The sequence below is a fragment of the Pseudoliparis swirei genome, chromosome 19, assembly GCF_029220125.1.
Source record: "Pseudoliparis swirei isolate HS2019 ecotype Mariana Trench chromosome 19, NWPU_hadal_v1, whole genome shotgun sequence".
NCBI classification, from domain to species: Eukaryota; Metazoa; Chordata; class Actinopteri; order Perciformes; family Liparidae; genus Pseudoliparis; species Pseudoliparis swirei.
The window spans coordinates 13,470,074-13,487,912 of NC_079406.1; the positions used below are offsets into that span (position 1 = coordinate 13,470,074).

The following is a 17,839-nucleotide window of genomic DNA, read 5'->3' on the forward strand; positions in this document are numbered from 1 at the left end:
ACATAGACAGAGAATATTGTCTGGAATACAAATCAGATTGAAAGAAAGATATAGTGTAGAGATATGGACAAACATTTTGGGGGAAATCTGCTTATTTGGATTAGATTGTTAACACGGATACAGACTCTGTCCATAAAAAATAAAGCTTCAGTCTGCAGTAAGTTAGCTTAGCTTAGCACAAAGAAACAGAACCTCTGAAGCTCACTGATTAACATGTGATATCAGGTTTGTTTAATGCAAACACAAACTGAAGGGTAAAAATGGCAAAGTTACCAGGGGTTTTGTCTCTGACTATTTATTTGCCAGGAGCAGTTGCCAGGCAACCGGAAAAGACTTCTGGAGTCCATATTTACTTCATTGTGTACTTTATTTACTGTCAGCATTTCATTTGGGTGTTCAAATCTCAGTGTGTTGACAACAAATTAGCGTTTCAAAATTGTATTTAATTTGTAAGAATTAAACATAGAACATGTTAATGAGTTTTCTTTAAGGGTGCTACTAGACAGAGCCAACCAAGGTGTTTCCCCTGTTTCCAGCCTTCATGTTAAGATCATCTAACACTGAGTGACTCCAGCAACACATTTTCCCTACAGACCTGAGAGTTTAGTAAAAATACATTATCCTAGACATTTTCATCCTGCTAATCTTAGACATTACAGGTTTGACTTCTCTCTATGTACATTATAAAGTCTGACGCCTCCCCTTTTTTCTCTCTGCAGCTGAGTACAAAGCGAGGAGGCAGCACAGGGAAATGGAGCAGCGTGGCGGTCCAGCTTCCACCACACCAAGAGTGTCCTAATGAAGAACCACCTTCATCTCAAACATTTATGAATAGGGATTTAGTGATACTTTTTTTATAATTTACAATTGATGTATTTGATGTAGACATAAAACGCTCTTGAAGAAGTGTGTGTGATACATTGAGATAACAAGCTTATGTTTAGAGCCATTTCCAGCCCAGGGCGGACCCTTTGACCAGAGAGCCTGTTCACTTGAGGAAAAGAGTCTAGAAATGTTTTAATCCAGACACATGCGTGCTCAAACTAATCCCCATGAACGCGCTACTCACAGGAACTAACAGACGACCCAAACAGAGCAGCTTTATCGCCGCTGGCATGTAATGCATTTATGGGATGATATTGCTATTGGGATTTGATAGTTGATTTATGAACACAGAAATAATAAATTCCCATAGTCCAACAAGATGATATAATCTTTTGAAGTTTATGCTTCAGTCTCTGTGGTCTACTATCCCCAGGCTGCTCTGATGTTTTTCTGTGTTAACAGCATGTTTTCCCTCAACCATATGGCACAATCTCAGAACCTTTTTTCTCTTTCTCTATTCATTATATCCGTGTGTGTGAGTGTGCCAGGAAGGACTGTTCATTCAGTTTCCTCCTATAGCAGGTGGCTAAGGGATAATCCACTGCAAACTGGAGGTGGAGGGACGGACAGAGGAAGGGGGGAGGGGGGATGGGGTGGCCTTTGCATGGACGAATAGTGCTAATTCTGGCCTCCTAATCCCAGTCCCATCCACCCTCCCCCTCTCTCTGTGAGGAGCAATTGACGCCCAGGTAGACATTAATATCACACACACACACACAGCACTAAACCAACTCAAGTGGACAGAGTGTAAAGAGGTAAAGACAGAGGCTGCTGGAACCTTTTCTGGAGAGTTAACCTGGGTGACCTTCATCGCTAACACACCTGCGTCAGCTTCACTGGAGATGTAGCTGCAGCCCTCCAGCCAAGCCACAGGAAGCGTCACCATGGGAGAAGCTCAAAAGGTAAGTGACCTGATCTGGAGGAAGAGGATGTGTAACCCCAATTCAGTAGTTGTTTGACACTGGAAACTATTTACAGGTGTTTAAGGCTCCAAAGGTGCAATAGAATAACTATTTTTCATGATTAGTAGCTGTTTAGATGCAGCTACGCTGTGTTAGTTGGATTGTCTAAATTGCTTGGCTTGTTATATAGTGCAGCTATAATGATTATACATCTAAATGTAACCTCTAATGCACTTTTAATGTACACTTAATCACACATACATCGTAGTATCTGTCCCCTTGATCAAAATATCTAAAGCTTCAAGTTCAACGTATGCCTCTTTGGTCAGTGACAGCCTGCGATTACACAACCTGGCTTCAGACTAATCACATGAAATAGTGTAGCATTATATGAATGGAGGTCTAATAAACACCAGTCCTTTTCTAAATGAAGCAAAAGATTAATTCTTACAGAATGGGGGTGGGAGCTTGAACGGTAGGAAGAGAAGGATGTCTGGAGAAGGGAGGGTGGAGGGAGGGAGGGAGGGTGGAGCAAGAAGGCATATGTGTGGTATTACGTGTTGTATGTATTAAGAGCTTTGACCTCAAAACCCAAAGAGGTCAGTGGGATCCGTTTGCAGGTGTAAAGTATGTTTGAAACCTGTGTTTCTGCACTCAAAAAAACGATTCAAGCCCTTCTTAGAGGTGTCACATTTAAATATTGTTTGATACATTTAAAGAAATCAATTACAAAACGAAGATATTTATATTGAATGGGTGTAACACAAAATGTATGAATACTTTCATTTATTAGATTTATTTAGGTTACACTCACAAAAACGATTGAAGCCCTTCTTAGAGGTGACACATTTAAATATTGTTTGATACATTTAAATAAATCAATTACAAAACGAAGATATTTATTTTGAATGGGTGTAACACAAAATGTATGAATACTTTCATTTATTAGATTTATTTAGGTTAGATGGTGTGCATATCAACTCAAAATAAGTGTGTTTCATTGAGGACTACCCTTTGCGCATGCGCCAGCTGAAAATCAGTTGTTTACATGAGGTGAAGACTCTTTCAAGGCTGTACGGTGGTGTAGTGGCTAGCACTGTCGTCTCAAAGCCAGAGGGCCGTGGGTTCAATTCCCAGTCGGGGCGTTCCTTCTGTGTGGAGTTTGCATATTTTGTTAGTTTATATTTTGAGTTGCACAAACACAAATGAATTTAATTTCATGAATATCGTGATTTTATTTTAGATATATTTGATACAAATGAGTTGGACGAACTTAATTACATTTTATTGCACTGATGTGCTAAATTTGAGTTGGAGTTGCATATAATTATTGGATGGAAAACCTGCCAACAATTTAATTGAGTTCATCCAATGAGTCATTTCTTTGAGTGTGTTTACCTCAGGATGTTGAGTCGGATGTTCCAGAGTATTCTAAGAAACATCTTGCCACATATAATATTCAGTTTGTCGTGCTTTTGTGTGAATGCTGCAGTACGTTGATAGTCTGCCTTTCCTTCCACACCTCCACCCTCCTCCCATCGTGCAGGGCTTACGCTCCGTGCTTAAGAAACTGAAGGGATCCGCAGAGCAGGAGGTCAGGATCGTGCTGCTGGGGTTGGACAACGCCGGCAAGACCACCCTGCTGAAGAGCCTCGCCTCTGAGGATGTGAACACTATCACACCAACACAGGTGAGGGGAAATGATGTGTTAAAACTCTCACACACACACACCGATACGCATGCAGAGGATGTTTTTGTGCCCTTCATTTTAATTCAATCATCTCTCCATGAACAGATGAGCCACTTTAAAAACATCATTACCTCATGCCCATCATTCAGTGTCTCAGATAAACAGGGTGCATCTGCCAGAAGTATATTCTCAATGATTTGAAAAATGACCTCTCTTCAGAGATCAATTGGTCTTCACTTTTATCAATGCAGCTTTTCAAGAGATATTTCCTATTTTCATGGCCCTTTAACCCAGGATTATAAAAAGCAGGGGGATTGTTTTAAATCTTGTGGGACCAGCTGGACCATTGCTGTCGCTCATAGTAATGGGATTCAGATGGCCTTTGCTTTTCTGAGTCGCTGTGAAATGAAATGAGAGCTCTTACAGTACACACGATTTAACCAAAACCAGTACAGTCATGATTTCAGGATGTCCATCCCGTTAAATAGTACGTTCAACAACCTTTCAGCAGGAAATTATCTTCCTGATTTGCATCCTCTCAACACATTTTCCTATAGCACCCAAACATTATAGTGAGCTTTTCTTTCATCACCCTCTTGTGATGTGATCATCTAACCTCTAATAAGATTATCCAATTCCCTTGCTTTACTCTCACAAGACATACAGCAGACGTACTGCCAGGTCCCCGGTGAGTGTGACGGCTGTCAGTGGGAGGATGCTGTCCAGCATGACAAGTCACCACAAAGCTAAACCAGACTTGACACATAAACACACACACACACACACACACACACAGACACACCGCACTTGATCCTTCCAGTCTTATCCTCAGATTTGCTCCTCAGCTAGCCCTCAGGATAAAGTTGTGATACAACCTCGCCGACTGAAACAGAGAGGAGCTTGCTCATGAAAAACAGCCTGGCGTTAACACAGTGACCACTTCCTTATTAAAGCTTAGAGCACATGATACGCTACACTGATGAACCAAACAGGGAATCATTTAATACATGTGTGCTCTCGTGCATCGCCACTTGGTGAATTGCTTCATAACCATTTGTAAGACTTCCCAGGTGCCGGTACTGGGAATGTGTTCCATGGAAGGCAGTGATGTGCAGTCCAGTAACTCCGGCCTTGTGTTTCACTTCAGGGCTTCAACATAAAGAGCGTTGCCTCTCATGGCATGAAACTCAATGTTTGGGACATTGGAGGACAGAGGAAGATCAGGCCCTTCTGGAAGAAGTATTTGGAAAACACAGACTTGTTGGTGAGTGAATAAACTTCATTTCAATAATTTCCCTTTTTCCTGGTAGGAGACATTTAATTCTGTAATTATTTCCTCATTAATGATCACAAAGTGGTTGCTTGTCTTCCTGAGGTCTACACGGGTCCTCTATGAAGATACTGAAGCAATAAAAATCCACGGCATTAAAGTATATCATGCATGCCCAAAATATGCATTATAATTGTAGCTTGACAGAAGGACTTGAGGCCGAAGAGAAACATTTTCATCGATGCATTTTGCTGCATTAACTTTTCAGCAAATTTGATCCTAACATGTATATCTTCTTTCAGATTTATGTTATTGACAGTGCAGACAAGAAGCGGTTTGAGGAGACGGGACTGGTGAGCTTGATGTCCTTTCTGCAGCAACACATACATTCTGACATGAACCATCAAATGACTTGATGCTGATCACAATAACATATATACGAGAGAATGTTTTTGTTTTTAAAACAAGTCAGTCTCATGTGCGCGTGTGTGTAGGAGCTGTCCGAGCTGATTGACGAGGAGAATCTAAAGGGCGTTGCAGTGCTCATCTTTGCCAATAAGCAGGATCTGGCCACAGCGTCACCGGCCAGTGAGATCGCTGAGGGACTCAACCTGCACACATACCGGGACCGTGAGTGGCAGATCCAGGCCTGCTCAGCTGTGTCTGGGGAGGGAGTTCAGGTCAGACTTAGTCTCAGCCATGATTCATTGATGTCTCACCAACATGTAAGCGTGGTCAGAGCGGCTTGCATGGAGACTTTATTTATATCAACAACCTATTTGACCTGCTTCATTTGATGTTTGAATTTTTATCTTCAAACGTCTTTTTATTTCTCCGACAGGATGGCATGAACTGGATTTGCAACAACATTGTGAATAAGAAGAAGAAGAAGAAGTAAACCCAGACAACACTGACCAGAGAGTCAAACAGAGAACCTGCATCACTTACGGGATGAAAGACAACGTGTCACTTCATTTATAACACACCTCACTTATGACAGATCCTGTTCCCCTCACATATTTGAATCCTAATTTTGTTTTTACAATTTGTGTCATTTTTATGAATATTTGGAATTTCAAGGAAGTCTTTTAGGCAGTTATCAATCAAAATGAATGTGTTTGTCCCCTTAACCCGAGGATTCTTGTCTGATGAATCTGTGTGTAGCCATGTAGAACTGTTGGGGTTAGTCAGTAACATAGACGCAGAGCAGTGTGAGTGTAAAGTATAACAGTTTTGACAATAAAATAATTAGTCATTTCTGCTTTTTTGCTTTCTTGTTTTCGAATCTTATGTTTTTTAAACTTAGCGAATGACAGAAATCATCGGATTGTGTTTTCAGGAGTGAAAAGAAGAAGAGCTGTCAACTTGCTTTATTTCTCCACCACAATGAAAAGCACTCACATTGTAGAGGGAGACCAATTGAAAAGCGAGACTGAGAGAGAGGAGAGTACAACAAGATATTAAATGTTCAAGGCACAGCAGAGCAACCAGTGCAAGAAATTACACGCAGAGAGGCTGATGAATTTACTTCAGAGAGACTTTCTAAAAAAAAAAATCATGTTAATTCTGGCAGGCAATGTTCATGCTTTCTATGTCCCTCCGAGATATAGTTGGAAATTTGACGCATCTAAACTGCAGCTGTAGAAACTATTGTTCTGCAAGTAATTTTTTTTAATTACATTTTGAGGTACAAGCCTTTTTCACCTTATGTTCTGAAATCTGCAATAGAGATTTTGCAGATCATAGATTTCAGAAGTCTTCTTCAGTCTTTACCCACACATGGGTCACCTCACTAGGACGACAGCAGACGAAGGCCCTCACAACCCTGGTCTGTTCTCACATATTTGTCCTTTAGATTGACCTTGGTCTCCTTAAGTCCTCTATTCAACCATGTTGGCTCTACTCATCTGCAGTGGGATTTAATGGATCTTTTTGTTTCTATTGTCTGAAGCTGGAATTAACCATCTGAAAACACTCTAAAATCACATCAGCTCATTCTGTGTTCTCCTCTACATGAAATTACGCTAATGAATCCTTTTTCTTCTTTTCTTTTTTTTGTCTGGTATTTATGAGTTGGTTTGAAAAAAACAGCTCGCTGGTTTACCGGCTAAAATGAATGGATATTTAGTTATCTCCATGGCAACTACAATTTGGTGCAAGTCCTAAAAAAATGTTTAGGCATCAACTTCTGTTGAGCGAGCACAGCGGGGGATGTGGGACCAATTACAACTTGTATCAAAGACTCGTTATGGCTGTTTGAAAGAGGCTGGGGGAGATGTGTTGTTCAGTGCTGCTTCTACCAACAGGTGGCAGTAGAAAGCCTGATTCATCGCAGGGCTGCTCTTTCATTTGACACAAACTATTTTCAGTAATTTTGTTCCAAAGCTCATCTTTGAGCAGATACTTGTATTGCACAGCTTCAGAAGAATAACACTTAAATGTGTTTTTCTATGAGCTATATATAAATTACAATTGATTTTGGTTTACATAAAGTACCGGTAGCTTTATTGCTGCACATGTGTTAAACTAACCTGTTAACACCTTCAAATATCTTAATTGTTATACTTTAAAACACATTGTTAATGCTGAAGAGATATGACATCACTTCAATGCAAGTGTCCCCTCAGCAGGTGTTGCCATGGCAACACCCCCCCCCCCCCCCTGTTATTCCTGGTCCACCATTCACCACTCTTCTTCAATTCAGCCCTCCCTCTCTTGTCCTCCGTTTATTTCATTTTCCCAAGCTCTGCTCATCAAAACAAAGCCATCTCAGAGAGCCTGGACAGCTGATTGTGGACTTTAGGAGGGTACAACAACAGAGGACGTACTCACCACTGGGGATTAACGGGACTACTGTGGAGAGGGTGAGCGGGTATAAATACCTGGGGTCCACATCACACGAGGATGGACATGGTCAACAACACACACACTGAGAAGGGCAAGGCAGCGCCTCAGCCTCTCCTCCTCAGGCAGCTTTGGAGAAGTTTCCTTCAGAGGATCCTTCCTTCCTTCTTCTCTGCTGGAGCTGTAGAGAGCGTCCTGCAGCATCACAGCCTGGGTTTGGCAACTGGGAGCCCAGGACAGAAAGGCAGAGCAGAGTAGTTCGCACTATTGAATTCACTCTTGACTCCCACCCTGCTTGTACAGGGAGGCAGGAGGAGAGAGACCAGGCCCGCAGGATCAGATGGATCATGAACCAACACACCAGCTGCTGCGACTGCTGCGGTCTGCGCCTCAGGGTCACGCAGGCAGAACAGAGAGAAGAAAGAGAGAGAGGTTTTTGAGGGCCCAGGAGGCTGTGAACCTCCAACCCAGGCAGGACCCCACCCCCCCACACTGCCCACACACACACACACCACACACACACACACACACACACAACACACACGTGTTGTTGTTGTGTAAATGTGTTGTTGTTGTGCCACACATTCCTGCTGAGCATTTGCTTTTTTGCCACTGCACTGTGTGTGTGTATGTGACAAATAAAACATCTTGAATCTTGATCTTGAATCTTGAATCACAACCCAGGTATGAACAAACGACACGTCTGTGTTTGGTTGTCAGTGAAAAAGATGATTATCCTATAGGCTGGTTAATTAGACATGTTTGTATTGCAAAAAAATTCGATGTTTTATTATTTCAGAAAACTGGATTGTTTTAATAATGTGAAAATCATAGGAAGTCCTTATTTCTTATGCTATTGTTCTATATAATCTGTATACCAAACTTGAATACTTGTTTCCCCTTAAAGCTGCAACAAAGAGACACTGAAACTTCCCATCATGCCGGAAGTTGACCACATGCCCTCCATGAAGCCTCCTCTGCCCAGTTTCAGTGCTACTCTGAAGACCTCTGGCCTCCTGACCACCACCACCCTGCTCCCATGGGAGGAGGTGCACATGCAGGTCCACACCATCCTGATAGTCGTCATTTTTAGTATTGTCTGCTTTCTGCTCCTGGTCGCCTTCTTCTACACCTTCTGCTTCCATTGCTCCATCGGTTCGTTGCCTAAAGAGTCACACAGAGCCAGCGGATGCAGCCTAGACCGCGAGGACGCCACCTACAGGTGCAGCTCCCCTGAGAACCAGCCAGTGGGAAACATTGTCTGACTGGGACACAGAACCAGGATATGTGACTGTCTATTTGTGTTAGGATTACGCTATTGTCGTTCTGGGGACATGCATGGATGTGTCGCAGCACCATCGGGCAGAGAGTAACTTACCTTCCTTAAAACAAAGCTGGAAATCTGAGACGTTGCTTTAACTTGTTGATCTGTTCCTGTGTTTGATGGTTGATTGAACAGCAGCAGGGTTTTCCACACTATAATTACTATAAAAAACTGTTGTGATGCATTTGTAAGGTAAGGTGCAGGTACACATGCATGCATTTCACGTGAGAACACATAGAAACTGTAGGAACATGTCCATGGAGAAATGTGTTCAATAAATGCAAATGTACATGTGAATCTGACTGCCAGTGGCTTTGAGTGACAAGACAAACACAAACACTTCCACACATCCACACACGGCTCAGCAGTCGGCTCACTTTATTCTCACTGAGCTGACAAGCGTTTACATTTTGCCAGCTGGGTATTTGACGAGACTGATAGTGAACAATGAATTCAGACGTGCAGGATGAAGGAGAGGGACGGAGGAGGGATTCAGAGGGATTTCTTCCGGGGATGAAATAAGATGTCAAATCTACAAGGTGCAGCAGCACCAACAGGAAATTACAGAGCTTGTGTCCAGCTGGACCATGTGGCAGTGACCACTTCTTGGTATTAAAGCATTCGTCAGCAATGATAGCTGAGATTTATTTCTGTTGTGTTGGAGCTGAATAAACATTGATGATTTTGCAATGTAACATAACACAATGCACAGCTACTAGAAATGTCAAGCATTACAGACTAGGCCATGAACAAACACTACGTCATTAGAGATTGTCATGGCATCACAACAAGGACGCCAAAATATGAGCAAAAAACTGCATTCCTATCTGGCGTGTTCTAAGTTTTGTGTTCAAAAAGCTTTTTCAAATGAATTACTGGCTACAGCGTCAGCTGGCGTCGGCTTGGCTCATGACACAGAGCACATGGCGCTCTTGGAGTAACAGGAGCTGGCAGGGATGTCCAAGATGGAGTCTCTGCCGTCAGACTCGGGGGAGTGCAGTTGCAGGTGAGTTTCCTGGAGGTTGTCCTGCAAGGCATTCTTATCGTGGGCGTGGGGACAAAACCTTTCGTTTAATCGCACCAGTAACAAAACGACAGGAGAAAAATCATAGTATGACAATAAAAATAATGACAGCTTGAAGTTAAAGCAGAGTCATTTGAAGTCTATGAATCTTGGCACCAATAATTCCCACTCACCTTATGAACAGACATCTCCTCCACCTGGCACTCCTCCATCGACTCCTTCAGACGATGGCCTGAATTGTCCATCTTGATACGATGAGAGCGAATTGACTTCACATCATTCTCGTCTCGACCTGCCACCGGTAAGGAGCCCTGGGGGTGAAACTCAGAGAATCAGAGATGATGATGATGAAGACGACGACGACGCACATGAGAGTGTAAACCATTGAAGGACGTCTTAGTTGATTTATTACCAGTCCCTGTTTATCTCCGGTGCCCTCGGGGCTGGATATGTTGATGGTCTGGGTCTCAAACTGAGGACACGACGCCTGAGCGTTCCCATCTTTGTCCCTCTTTCCTTTCAGCCAATAGGTCTCAATTTCAACATTCCCCTAAAAATGGACAAAGAGAACAATAAAAATAAGAATAATGTTTGGACACATATGCAGAAATATTGAAAGGCATGATTACTGAGTGGAGTTAAATGGCAGGTGGCAGATTCCAATAATCAGAATACCCTGATGGAAAAGGAGTCCTGAGATTGTTGCCTGTAATCAGCAGCCTTAAAACCCTTTGGGGTCACTTTGCTGGCATTATCACTGAATGTACAGCCTCAAAGTCAAGACTCAGTTATCAAACAGATTAATCAACCAGCAAGCTGCAATTACCAGCTCTATGCATTAGGTTCTGATTCGCCGTGAGTCAAAACAAGTACTATATAGTTCTAAGATTCTGAAATGTTTATTATGTCAGATTGCTGATAGAAAGGTTTTCACAAATTACAGTTGCAATGCTTAGTTTCAAATAGGTTGTATAGATATCATGTATTTACTTTTAATGAGAGGCGTCCAGACCGCTCAGAGACACAGCATCACTGTGTGTTGCTCACACATTCAGCACCAAATCACACGAATTGTATTTTTGTCATAATAGCTGAGTGAATGTAATTAAAGTGTTGAGTGCAGTTGCTTCGGCAACAGTTTGAACTCCTAACCTTGATAATAATGGTGCCCCTCCTTTCACAAATAAAGTGACCTCCTTTCAGGTGCTCGTAGGTGGCGCTGGTGAGCTGAATGTGCATCTCCTAAATGAGATAAAGGAAGACCAGGCAGTTACAACAAAAGCACAGTCATCATATATACAAACTTATATGCAGACTTGGGTACCCCACCTTTCCATTGCTCTCCATGGCTGACGCAGTGTGGACTGTGTCACCGTGCAGACCGTATCGTGGCATCTTATGCCCCACCACACCTGCCACAACCATCCCAGAGTGGATCCCTGCAACCAGAACAGCTCGGTACTTCACTCAGTCAAACACCGACGTAGACACAAATGAGTCCTCGCGCGTTCTACCCACCGACACGAATCTGTATGTGGTTGCCATTGGAGGGGTCTTTCAGGTGGTCTATGGAGCCCACCATGTCCAGGGCCATGTCACAGATGTTGTGAGCGTGAAACGTTGTCTTGTCCGGAGCCCCGGCTACCACCATGTAGGCATCTCCGATGGTCTCGACCTGGAAAAGAGAGGAACAGCAGCTCCCATGCAGCAGCACTTATAGATAAAGTAGGCCCATATGAGACAAAGGGAGATGTACACACAGACCTTGAAGACGTGGTGCTTCTCGCTGAGCGTGTCAAACAGCGTGTACATGGTGTTCAGCATGGTGACCACCTGCATTGGAGTGATGCGGCTGCAAATGCGCGTAAATCCCACGACATCGCTGAAAAGAATGGTCACATCTGGGAACACCTGGGAGAACAGAGATACGGTTGTTGATGAGTAAACATGTTGATTCACTGTACACACACGCACGCACACACACACATGTGCGTATACTCATGAGTCAGGCATTCTTAGGCCCTATTTTGTGTCCACTCCACACTGGTAAGCAGCACCATCAGGAAGTCACTCTTAATTTACCTGGATTTTACTCCAGCAGTCTCAAATAGTACAGTTTTCTGAATATGTGTGAGTGTGTGTTTCTAGATTTCTGTCACTATCTATATTGAGCAAGGAAAAAACTTGTTTTGTCGATACAAGATGAAACCTTTATATTTGTGCCAACGCTTGTGAGTTACTTGAGAAGACTGATATGTCTGAATATGTCTGTGCGATACATGTGAAGCTCTACAGCTTCGGCTTAGTTTAGCACAAACACTGGAAACTGGGGGAACAGCTCGTCCTGTAAACAACGAGCTGAGCTCTGTCCAAGGGTAACACAATCTGCACCTCTTCAGCTCTGTGCAGCCTTTGTTACAGAGCCAGGCTCGCTGTCTCCCTGTTTCCAGTCGTTGCGCTAAGCTAATGATGTCCTGTAGCTTCATGTTCACTGGACAGCCATGAGTCTCTGCAAGAAGGTGAACGTGTCATTTCCCATCATGTTCAACTTCTGTTTCAGAAAGTAGCAAATGTTGAAAGACTGAAAATGTTGCCTATGTTATTTGCTCTATGTGTTAAACTATAGTGACATGTATTTGTTCTAGTCTTGACCTCGCAGGTGTTCACAGACGGCTCTCCTTTGCGCAGCCTCTTGGCCACTGGCTTGGGAATCATCCTGTACAGCAGGTCATCAGTCTTCTTCATCTCATAGTCCAACAGCTTCATGCTCTCCTCCAGTTTCATGGACTTCTTTTGCTCCTGCACTCACAATGAGAAATAAAACAGAATAAAACTGGAGGTTTGTGTCTATTTCTTTCATCTCATGTCTGCGCGGGGTGGGCGATCTGGGGCTGCCAGACTGAGAGAAAGGCTTCAGAGCAACTTTGCAAAGTGACAAGTGGGCTGATCACACATATCGAACCTGTATGAGAGCTCTCTTCAGCTCCTCTGACTGCTGCGTGCCCGCCAGCACCAGGTCTCTGCTGGAGTCGTGCATGCTCAGGTCATTGATGTACAGGCCGGTCCTGAACATAGCACTCAGACTCTCCATCCTAGACACACACACACACACACACACACACAGACAGTTATAAAGACAAATATGAAAAAGACAAATTCGAACAATGTTAATAACGACATGTATATACAACAGTATCCATACAAGTTTAACAATGAAAAGACAGTGATCGTGAGAGATTTTTTGTTTCCTACAGTATAAATAATGTAAGCAGCGTGTTGTGGCATTTAACATTCGAGTAGTTTTGTCAATACAGGCATACGGGCATTTACTTGCAAAACCAAATGTTTGAGAAGAGGAGGAGGATGTTTTGGTAATGTACTCTCTGGAAAACACTCTCAGTTGCAAATGGGTTTCCATTAGGCCCACCGGAGCTGCACTGTCTGATTACAAGCTAATTAGCAGCTCATTTCATGCATGGTAAGTGCTGTTAGAATGGGCCCCTGATTTGATTCACTGCCCAGGCTTTTATTTCCAGCCTCCTTATTCAGGTTAGCTCTTGCAGCTTTTTAATTTTCAATGGCATTGTTTGAGTAAATATCAGTGTCTATGGATGTGTGCGTGTGCGTGCGCGCGAGCATGTGTGTGTCTGTGTCTGTGGGCCTTACACAGGGGTTCCCAGGAAGATGATGGACTCCCACTCTGGCATGTATCTCATTTGTCCTTTTAGTTTTAGGCAGCGGCTCCCATCGCCCCAGCTCTCTATCGCATTAGCACTGTTGCTGTCTAAAAGAGGAGCACAATGAAATACCACCAAGACAAACATTTAGAGAGTTGTTTAGGTCCAATTCCAGCTGTAGATAATGACTGCACTGTGTTAACAATGTCGTTCTAATGGATTTGGTAGTTTATTATGGTTCAACTCAGGATAGTTGAAATATTTGGAAAATGTGTTTTTCTGTTTTTTTTGTTCACAGTTAGATGAGAAGAACAATAACATTTCATATCTGTATGTTCATGAATATGTAGCTCAGTATTAAAACCAGCACCAGGGGAAACAGGCAACCCAAATCTGATTTAAGGTTGGCCTAACAACAATGAATGGCATTCAGTGGGTTTTGTGCTGGATGACTTCTTGGAAGGAAACAGTGACTTTCTGGAGTGTCTGCTGGTTGCCTGGCAACCACACACTGAAAATAAGACTTCAGAAAGTAATTGGTCTCAGTCAACTGGGAGACTCCCCATACTCATCTCTAAAATCATAAACTGTCTCTTTTTCACTTTCGATTTTCTAAAAAACCACAATGGAAGCTTTGTTGCTTTTGAACCGAGCCAGGCCAGCTGTTCCCCAACATAATGCTCAGCTTATCTAACCTGCTGCTGGCTACAGCTTCATATTGAAGTGGCATCAACCCTCGTATCCACTCACAAACTTCCAACAAGAGGACGAATACGCTTATTTTCCTAAATAAACTGAGAATCTTTTGTATTCTAAATGTGTCTGTGTCTTTAATAGGTTTGTTGTTGTCACTATCAGCAAGACTAGTTCAATGTCTGAATGCTCAGATCTTGTCTTTTTTCAGAGAAAAGAAAGGTCATGACCTTTGTAATCCTCTCCAATGAGGGACTGGAAAGCCATGAGCTCCACATCTCCGTCAGCAGTGCGATTGGCATTTTCATAGTCTGTATCTGTGGAAAAACAGGGTAAACTGTTGGAGTCAATAACATTCATATCCCCACCACCCCCACCCATGACAACTAGGGCTGGGTTCATATCCAGAAAAATGCAATCAATTATTATTATTATTATTATTATTATTATTATTATTATCAAACAATTCAATTTCTGCAACTGCATGACGTTTTAAACTCTCAACTTTCATTCAGCAGATTGTTACTGCACACCTGCTCTTTTTTCTTTTCTTCAATGAAACTGAAATTGAGCATTTATTTTGCAACTGAAGGCAGTAAAATTGATCTGACCTTAAGCCAGCTAGTTCTGGCCCTCCAGACACACACACACCCCTGCAAGTGTTTGCTTGGCTCGCGCTCTTACTCTGGACTCGGTTGTGAAGGTTCCTCTCTTTTTTCACAGGCTCCTTGGACATGATCTCAAACAGGTTGTTGGGGTGGGAGGTAATCTGTTTATAGATTTTCAAGTCAGTATATCAGCAATCCTCAGCGTGCTGTTTAAACTGAAGCATTTTGGCTTATATATATATATAATATATATATATATATATATTTGACTTAATACTGCAGTTAAACGGGGACATGCAAAGTGATGTCTGACCATGCTCCAGGTTAACTCCACAAGGGGGCGAGCCAGCAAGAAGGCTTCATTGATCTTCTTTCCATCCAGATCAGGGAAGACAGTGGCCAAGCCCGAGCCAACGTTATGCACCACCATGTCCTAAAGAGTCAAACCATTGCAGTGGTTTTATTAATTCAACGCTTTACTTCATTAATTAGGTGAGGTGAGGGATGGAACTCAAAAGGATTACCTGTCTGAAGACAATGTTAAAGGGGAAGACCTCAAAGAAGAAGTCCGAGGTCATGGGCAAGATGTCTTGATCCTCCTCCTCCTCCTCCTCCTTCATGATGTAGCGATAGGCTGAGTTGTCAAAGTTCAGCCTGCATAAACACACACAGATCATTATGTTTTCTAAATTTTAAAGCAAAGTATAAACTGTGGTAAAGTTAACATTCCAACACAAAACGGTAAATGCAGTATTACAAGTAAACTTGCATTTAAAGTACACAAGTATTATCAAGAATTTGTGTCTTCATTCTTCAGTGAAATAATATTATGTATCTCTCACTATGAGATTGATGTAGGACTGATACATCAGTACGCTAGCATTTTGCTGTGGTTAGCCCAAATATAGCTACTTTTATCTAACTTTGTTAACTGCTTGGTTTTCTCAAAGGTATGAAATAACATAAGATGGAAATACTCAAGTATCGTATACCTCAAACTTATACTTACATACGCTTGAATAAATGTACCTATAGTTACTTTCCACCACTGAGTAAAATGTTACGTATGTATGTAGTGTGTGTGTGTGTGTGTGTGTGCGTGCGTGCATGTGTGTGTGTGTGTGTGTGTGTGCGTACGTGCATGCGTGTGTGTGTGTGTGTGTACCTCATGGTGACATGGGAGTAGTCTCCGACCATCTGCTCAGACAGCACCTCCACATGGATGTCGGTGTCGTAGAACTGCTTCCCCATCTGCCTCAGCTGACCCATGGCATAGTACAGGTAGCCTTTGCGTTTACTCCTGCCGGTCAGAGAAAGAGACAATTCAATATCAGTCTAAAAATAAATGAATCACACAGCCCTCTCTGTTTGCCGTGATGTTTAGGTCTGATGTGTGATAATCTGTCAATGTCCCTCCTCCTCCTGGTGTCAGACCTGTAGTGGAGGGTGACCCCAGTGGTGGACTCCTCCTGGCAGAAGAAGGTTGGAGGCTGCACCTTGGGGTAGCTGAAGCGCAGATACTCGTGGAGATTATCAAGGCCATTGACAAAGTCACGAACATGGCGGCCCAGCACCTGAAGAGGGTGACAGCCAGGTCATGTCTTAGAAAGTTGCTCTCCCTTTTTATTCTAGTACTTTTAAAAGGACACTTCACTAACTTAATACCATCAGAGTTATTTTGGCTTGAGGACAAAAAGTCATTAACGATGAGCATTTTCAATTGACTGCAAATCAGGATATCTTGCACTTTGCTGCTGTGATTTTGACTATTATGTACTTATGACTTATTTGTATATGAGTTACATATTCCTTCTTCAATAATAAGACCCAATAATATATTCACTGGCACAATAGCAGGATACATAGCTCACTAGGAAGTTAATAATATTCTCACACATCTACCAAAAGACAACATAGATCTTTTTTTAGACAGTTTTGAGTCTGAGATCTTTTGGTTCACCTTGAGGATCTTGTCATAACCGTACTTCCCAACAAAGCCCAGGAAATAGATGCCCCAGGAGTTCATCAGCTCGTTGTAGGGCGTGCCTGTCACTCCACTGGCAGCCTTTGCAATACGGGGAATCACACTCTCACTATACACCTGCAGACACACACACACACACAGATTTTATATAAAAATATGTCTCTTGACATCAGAACCATGAAGCTCAGACACAGTGACAAAAAGTGAAGACAGATTGACTTGGATGCACAGAGAGAGCCTCACACATATATTACTATTCAGGTCGCACACACAGAATGATATTATTCATCTCAGAAAACGTACCTGGTGGGTGACAAAAGAGTGTAACCTGATATCTGCTTTCTCTCTGACCAGCTTCCACACATCTTCTCCGTACGACTCCTTGATGAAGTCGTGAAGGCTCTCACACAGCAGCCCGTACATTGTGCCTCTCTGGATTGGAGATTAAAACCGAGCAAGACGGCTCCCCAACTGATTGACTTACAACAGCCCTCCCAAAGGCACCTGAGTGAGAAAAATTCAGAATGATAACTCTATCACTGCTGCAAGCTGAATTTCAATGCATTTCGCTTTCAACATGAAGCTATAAAAAGTTATCCGCTGGATATTGTTGCCTATCAACACTACCTGTGGAGTTTTGAACTCCCTGAGACAAGCTAGCCAGTTAAGGTTTCCTCTGTAGGCCAACAGGGCAAACGGTTTTAAAGGTGCCATATTCACGAGCCCTTGAGTCTGAATGGGCCTCTTTTGTTCTTGTGTTAGCTGTCAGCGCCTGGTGGCTGTGCACCTCTCTCTAGGTGACATGAACACACTGCACCTCTCAAACACAGATGGCACCAGTCACAAGAATTTGTTCCATTTCATAATCTTGTGAGTGTCCTTTTAAAGAAAATTGCTTTTTAAATCACAGAATGATCAATACACAAATATCATAAAAA

General features: G+C 42.6%; 2 protein-coding genes and 1 long non-coding RNA gene across 3 annotated transcripts; 1 reads left to right on the forward strand and 2 right to left on the reverse strand.

Moving 5' to 3' along the window:
- Positions 1-1,562: 1,562 nt before the first annotated feature.
- arl3l1 (ADP ribosylation factor like GTPase 3, like 1) lies at positions 1,563-5,979 on the forward strand. Its single transcript, XM_056440249.1, has 6 exons — positions 1,563-1,787; positions 3,334-3,477; positions 4,625-4,741; positions 5,050-5,100; positions 5,242-5,427; positions 5,589-5,979. The coding sequence occupies exons 1-6, from the start codon at positions 1,770-1,772 to the stop codon at positions 5,643-5,645; spliced, it is 573 nt and encodes a 190-aa protein (XP_056296224.1). The 5' UTR covers positions 1,563-1,769; the 3' UTR covers positions 5,646-5,979.
- Positions 5,980-9,617: 3,638 nt separating this feature from the next.
- LOC130209188 (uncharacterized) lies at positions 9,618-10,422 on the reverse strand. The gene is made up of 3 exons (XR_008834565.1): positions 10,352-10,422; positions 10,113-10,250; positions 9,618-9,942 (listed from the first exon to the last, which is right to left on the reverse strand). It is a non-coding gene; the product is annotated as an uncharacterized LOC130209188 (long non-coding RNA).
- A 532-nt stretch (positions 10,423-10,954) lies between these two features.
- Positions 10,955-17,324, reverse strand: LOC130210159 (soluble guanylate cyclase 88E-like). The gene is made up of 16 exons (XM_056440148.1): positions 17,205-17,324; positions 16,878-17,018; positions 16,352-16,491; positions 16,083-16,217; positions 15,442-15,571; positions 15,231-15,350; positions 14,994-15,078; positions 14,540-14,626; positions 13,606-13,723; positions 12,902-13,031; positions 12,592-12,738; positions 11,704-11,850; positions 11,458-11,614; positions 11,269-11,378; positions 11,092-11,181; positions 10,955-10,981 (listed from the first exon to the last, which is right to left on the reverse strand). The coding sequence occupies exons 1-16, from the start codon at positions 17,322-17,324 to the stop codon at positions 10,955-10,957; spliced, it is 1,884 nt and encodes a 627-aa protein (XP_056296123.1).
- Positions 17,325-17,839: the final 515 nt, after the last annotated feature.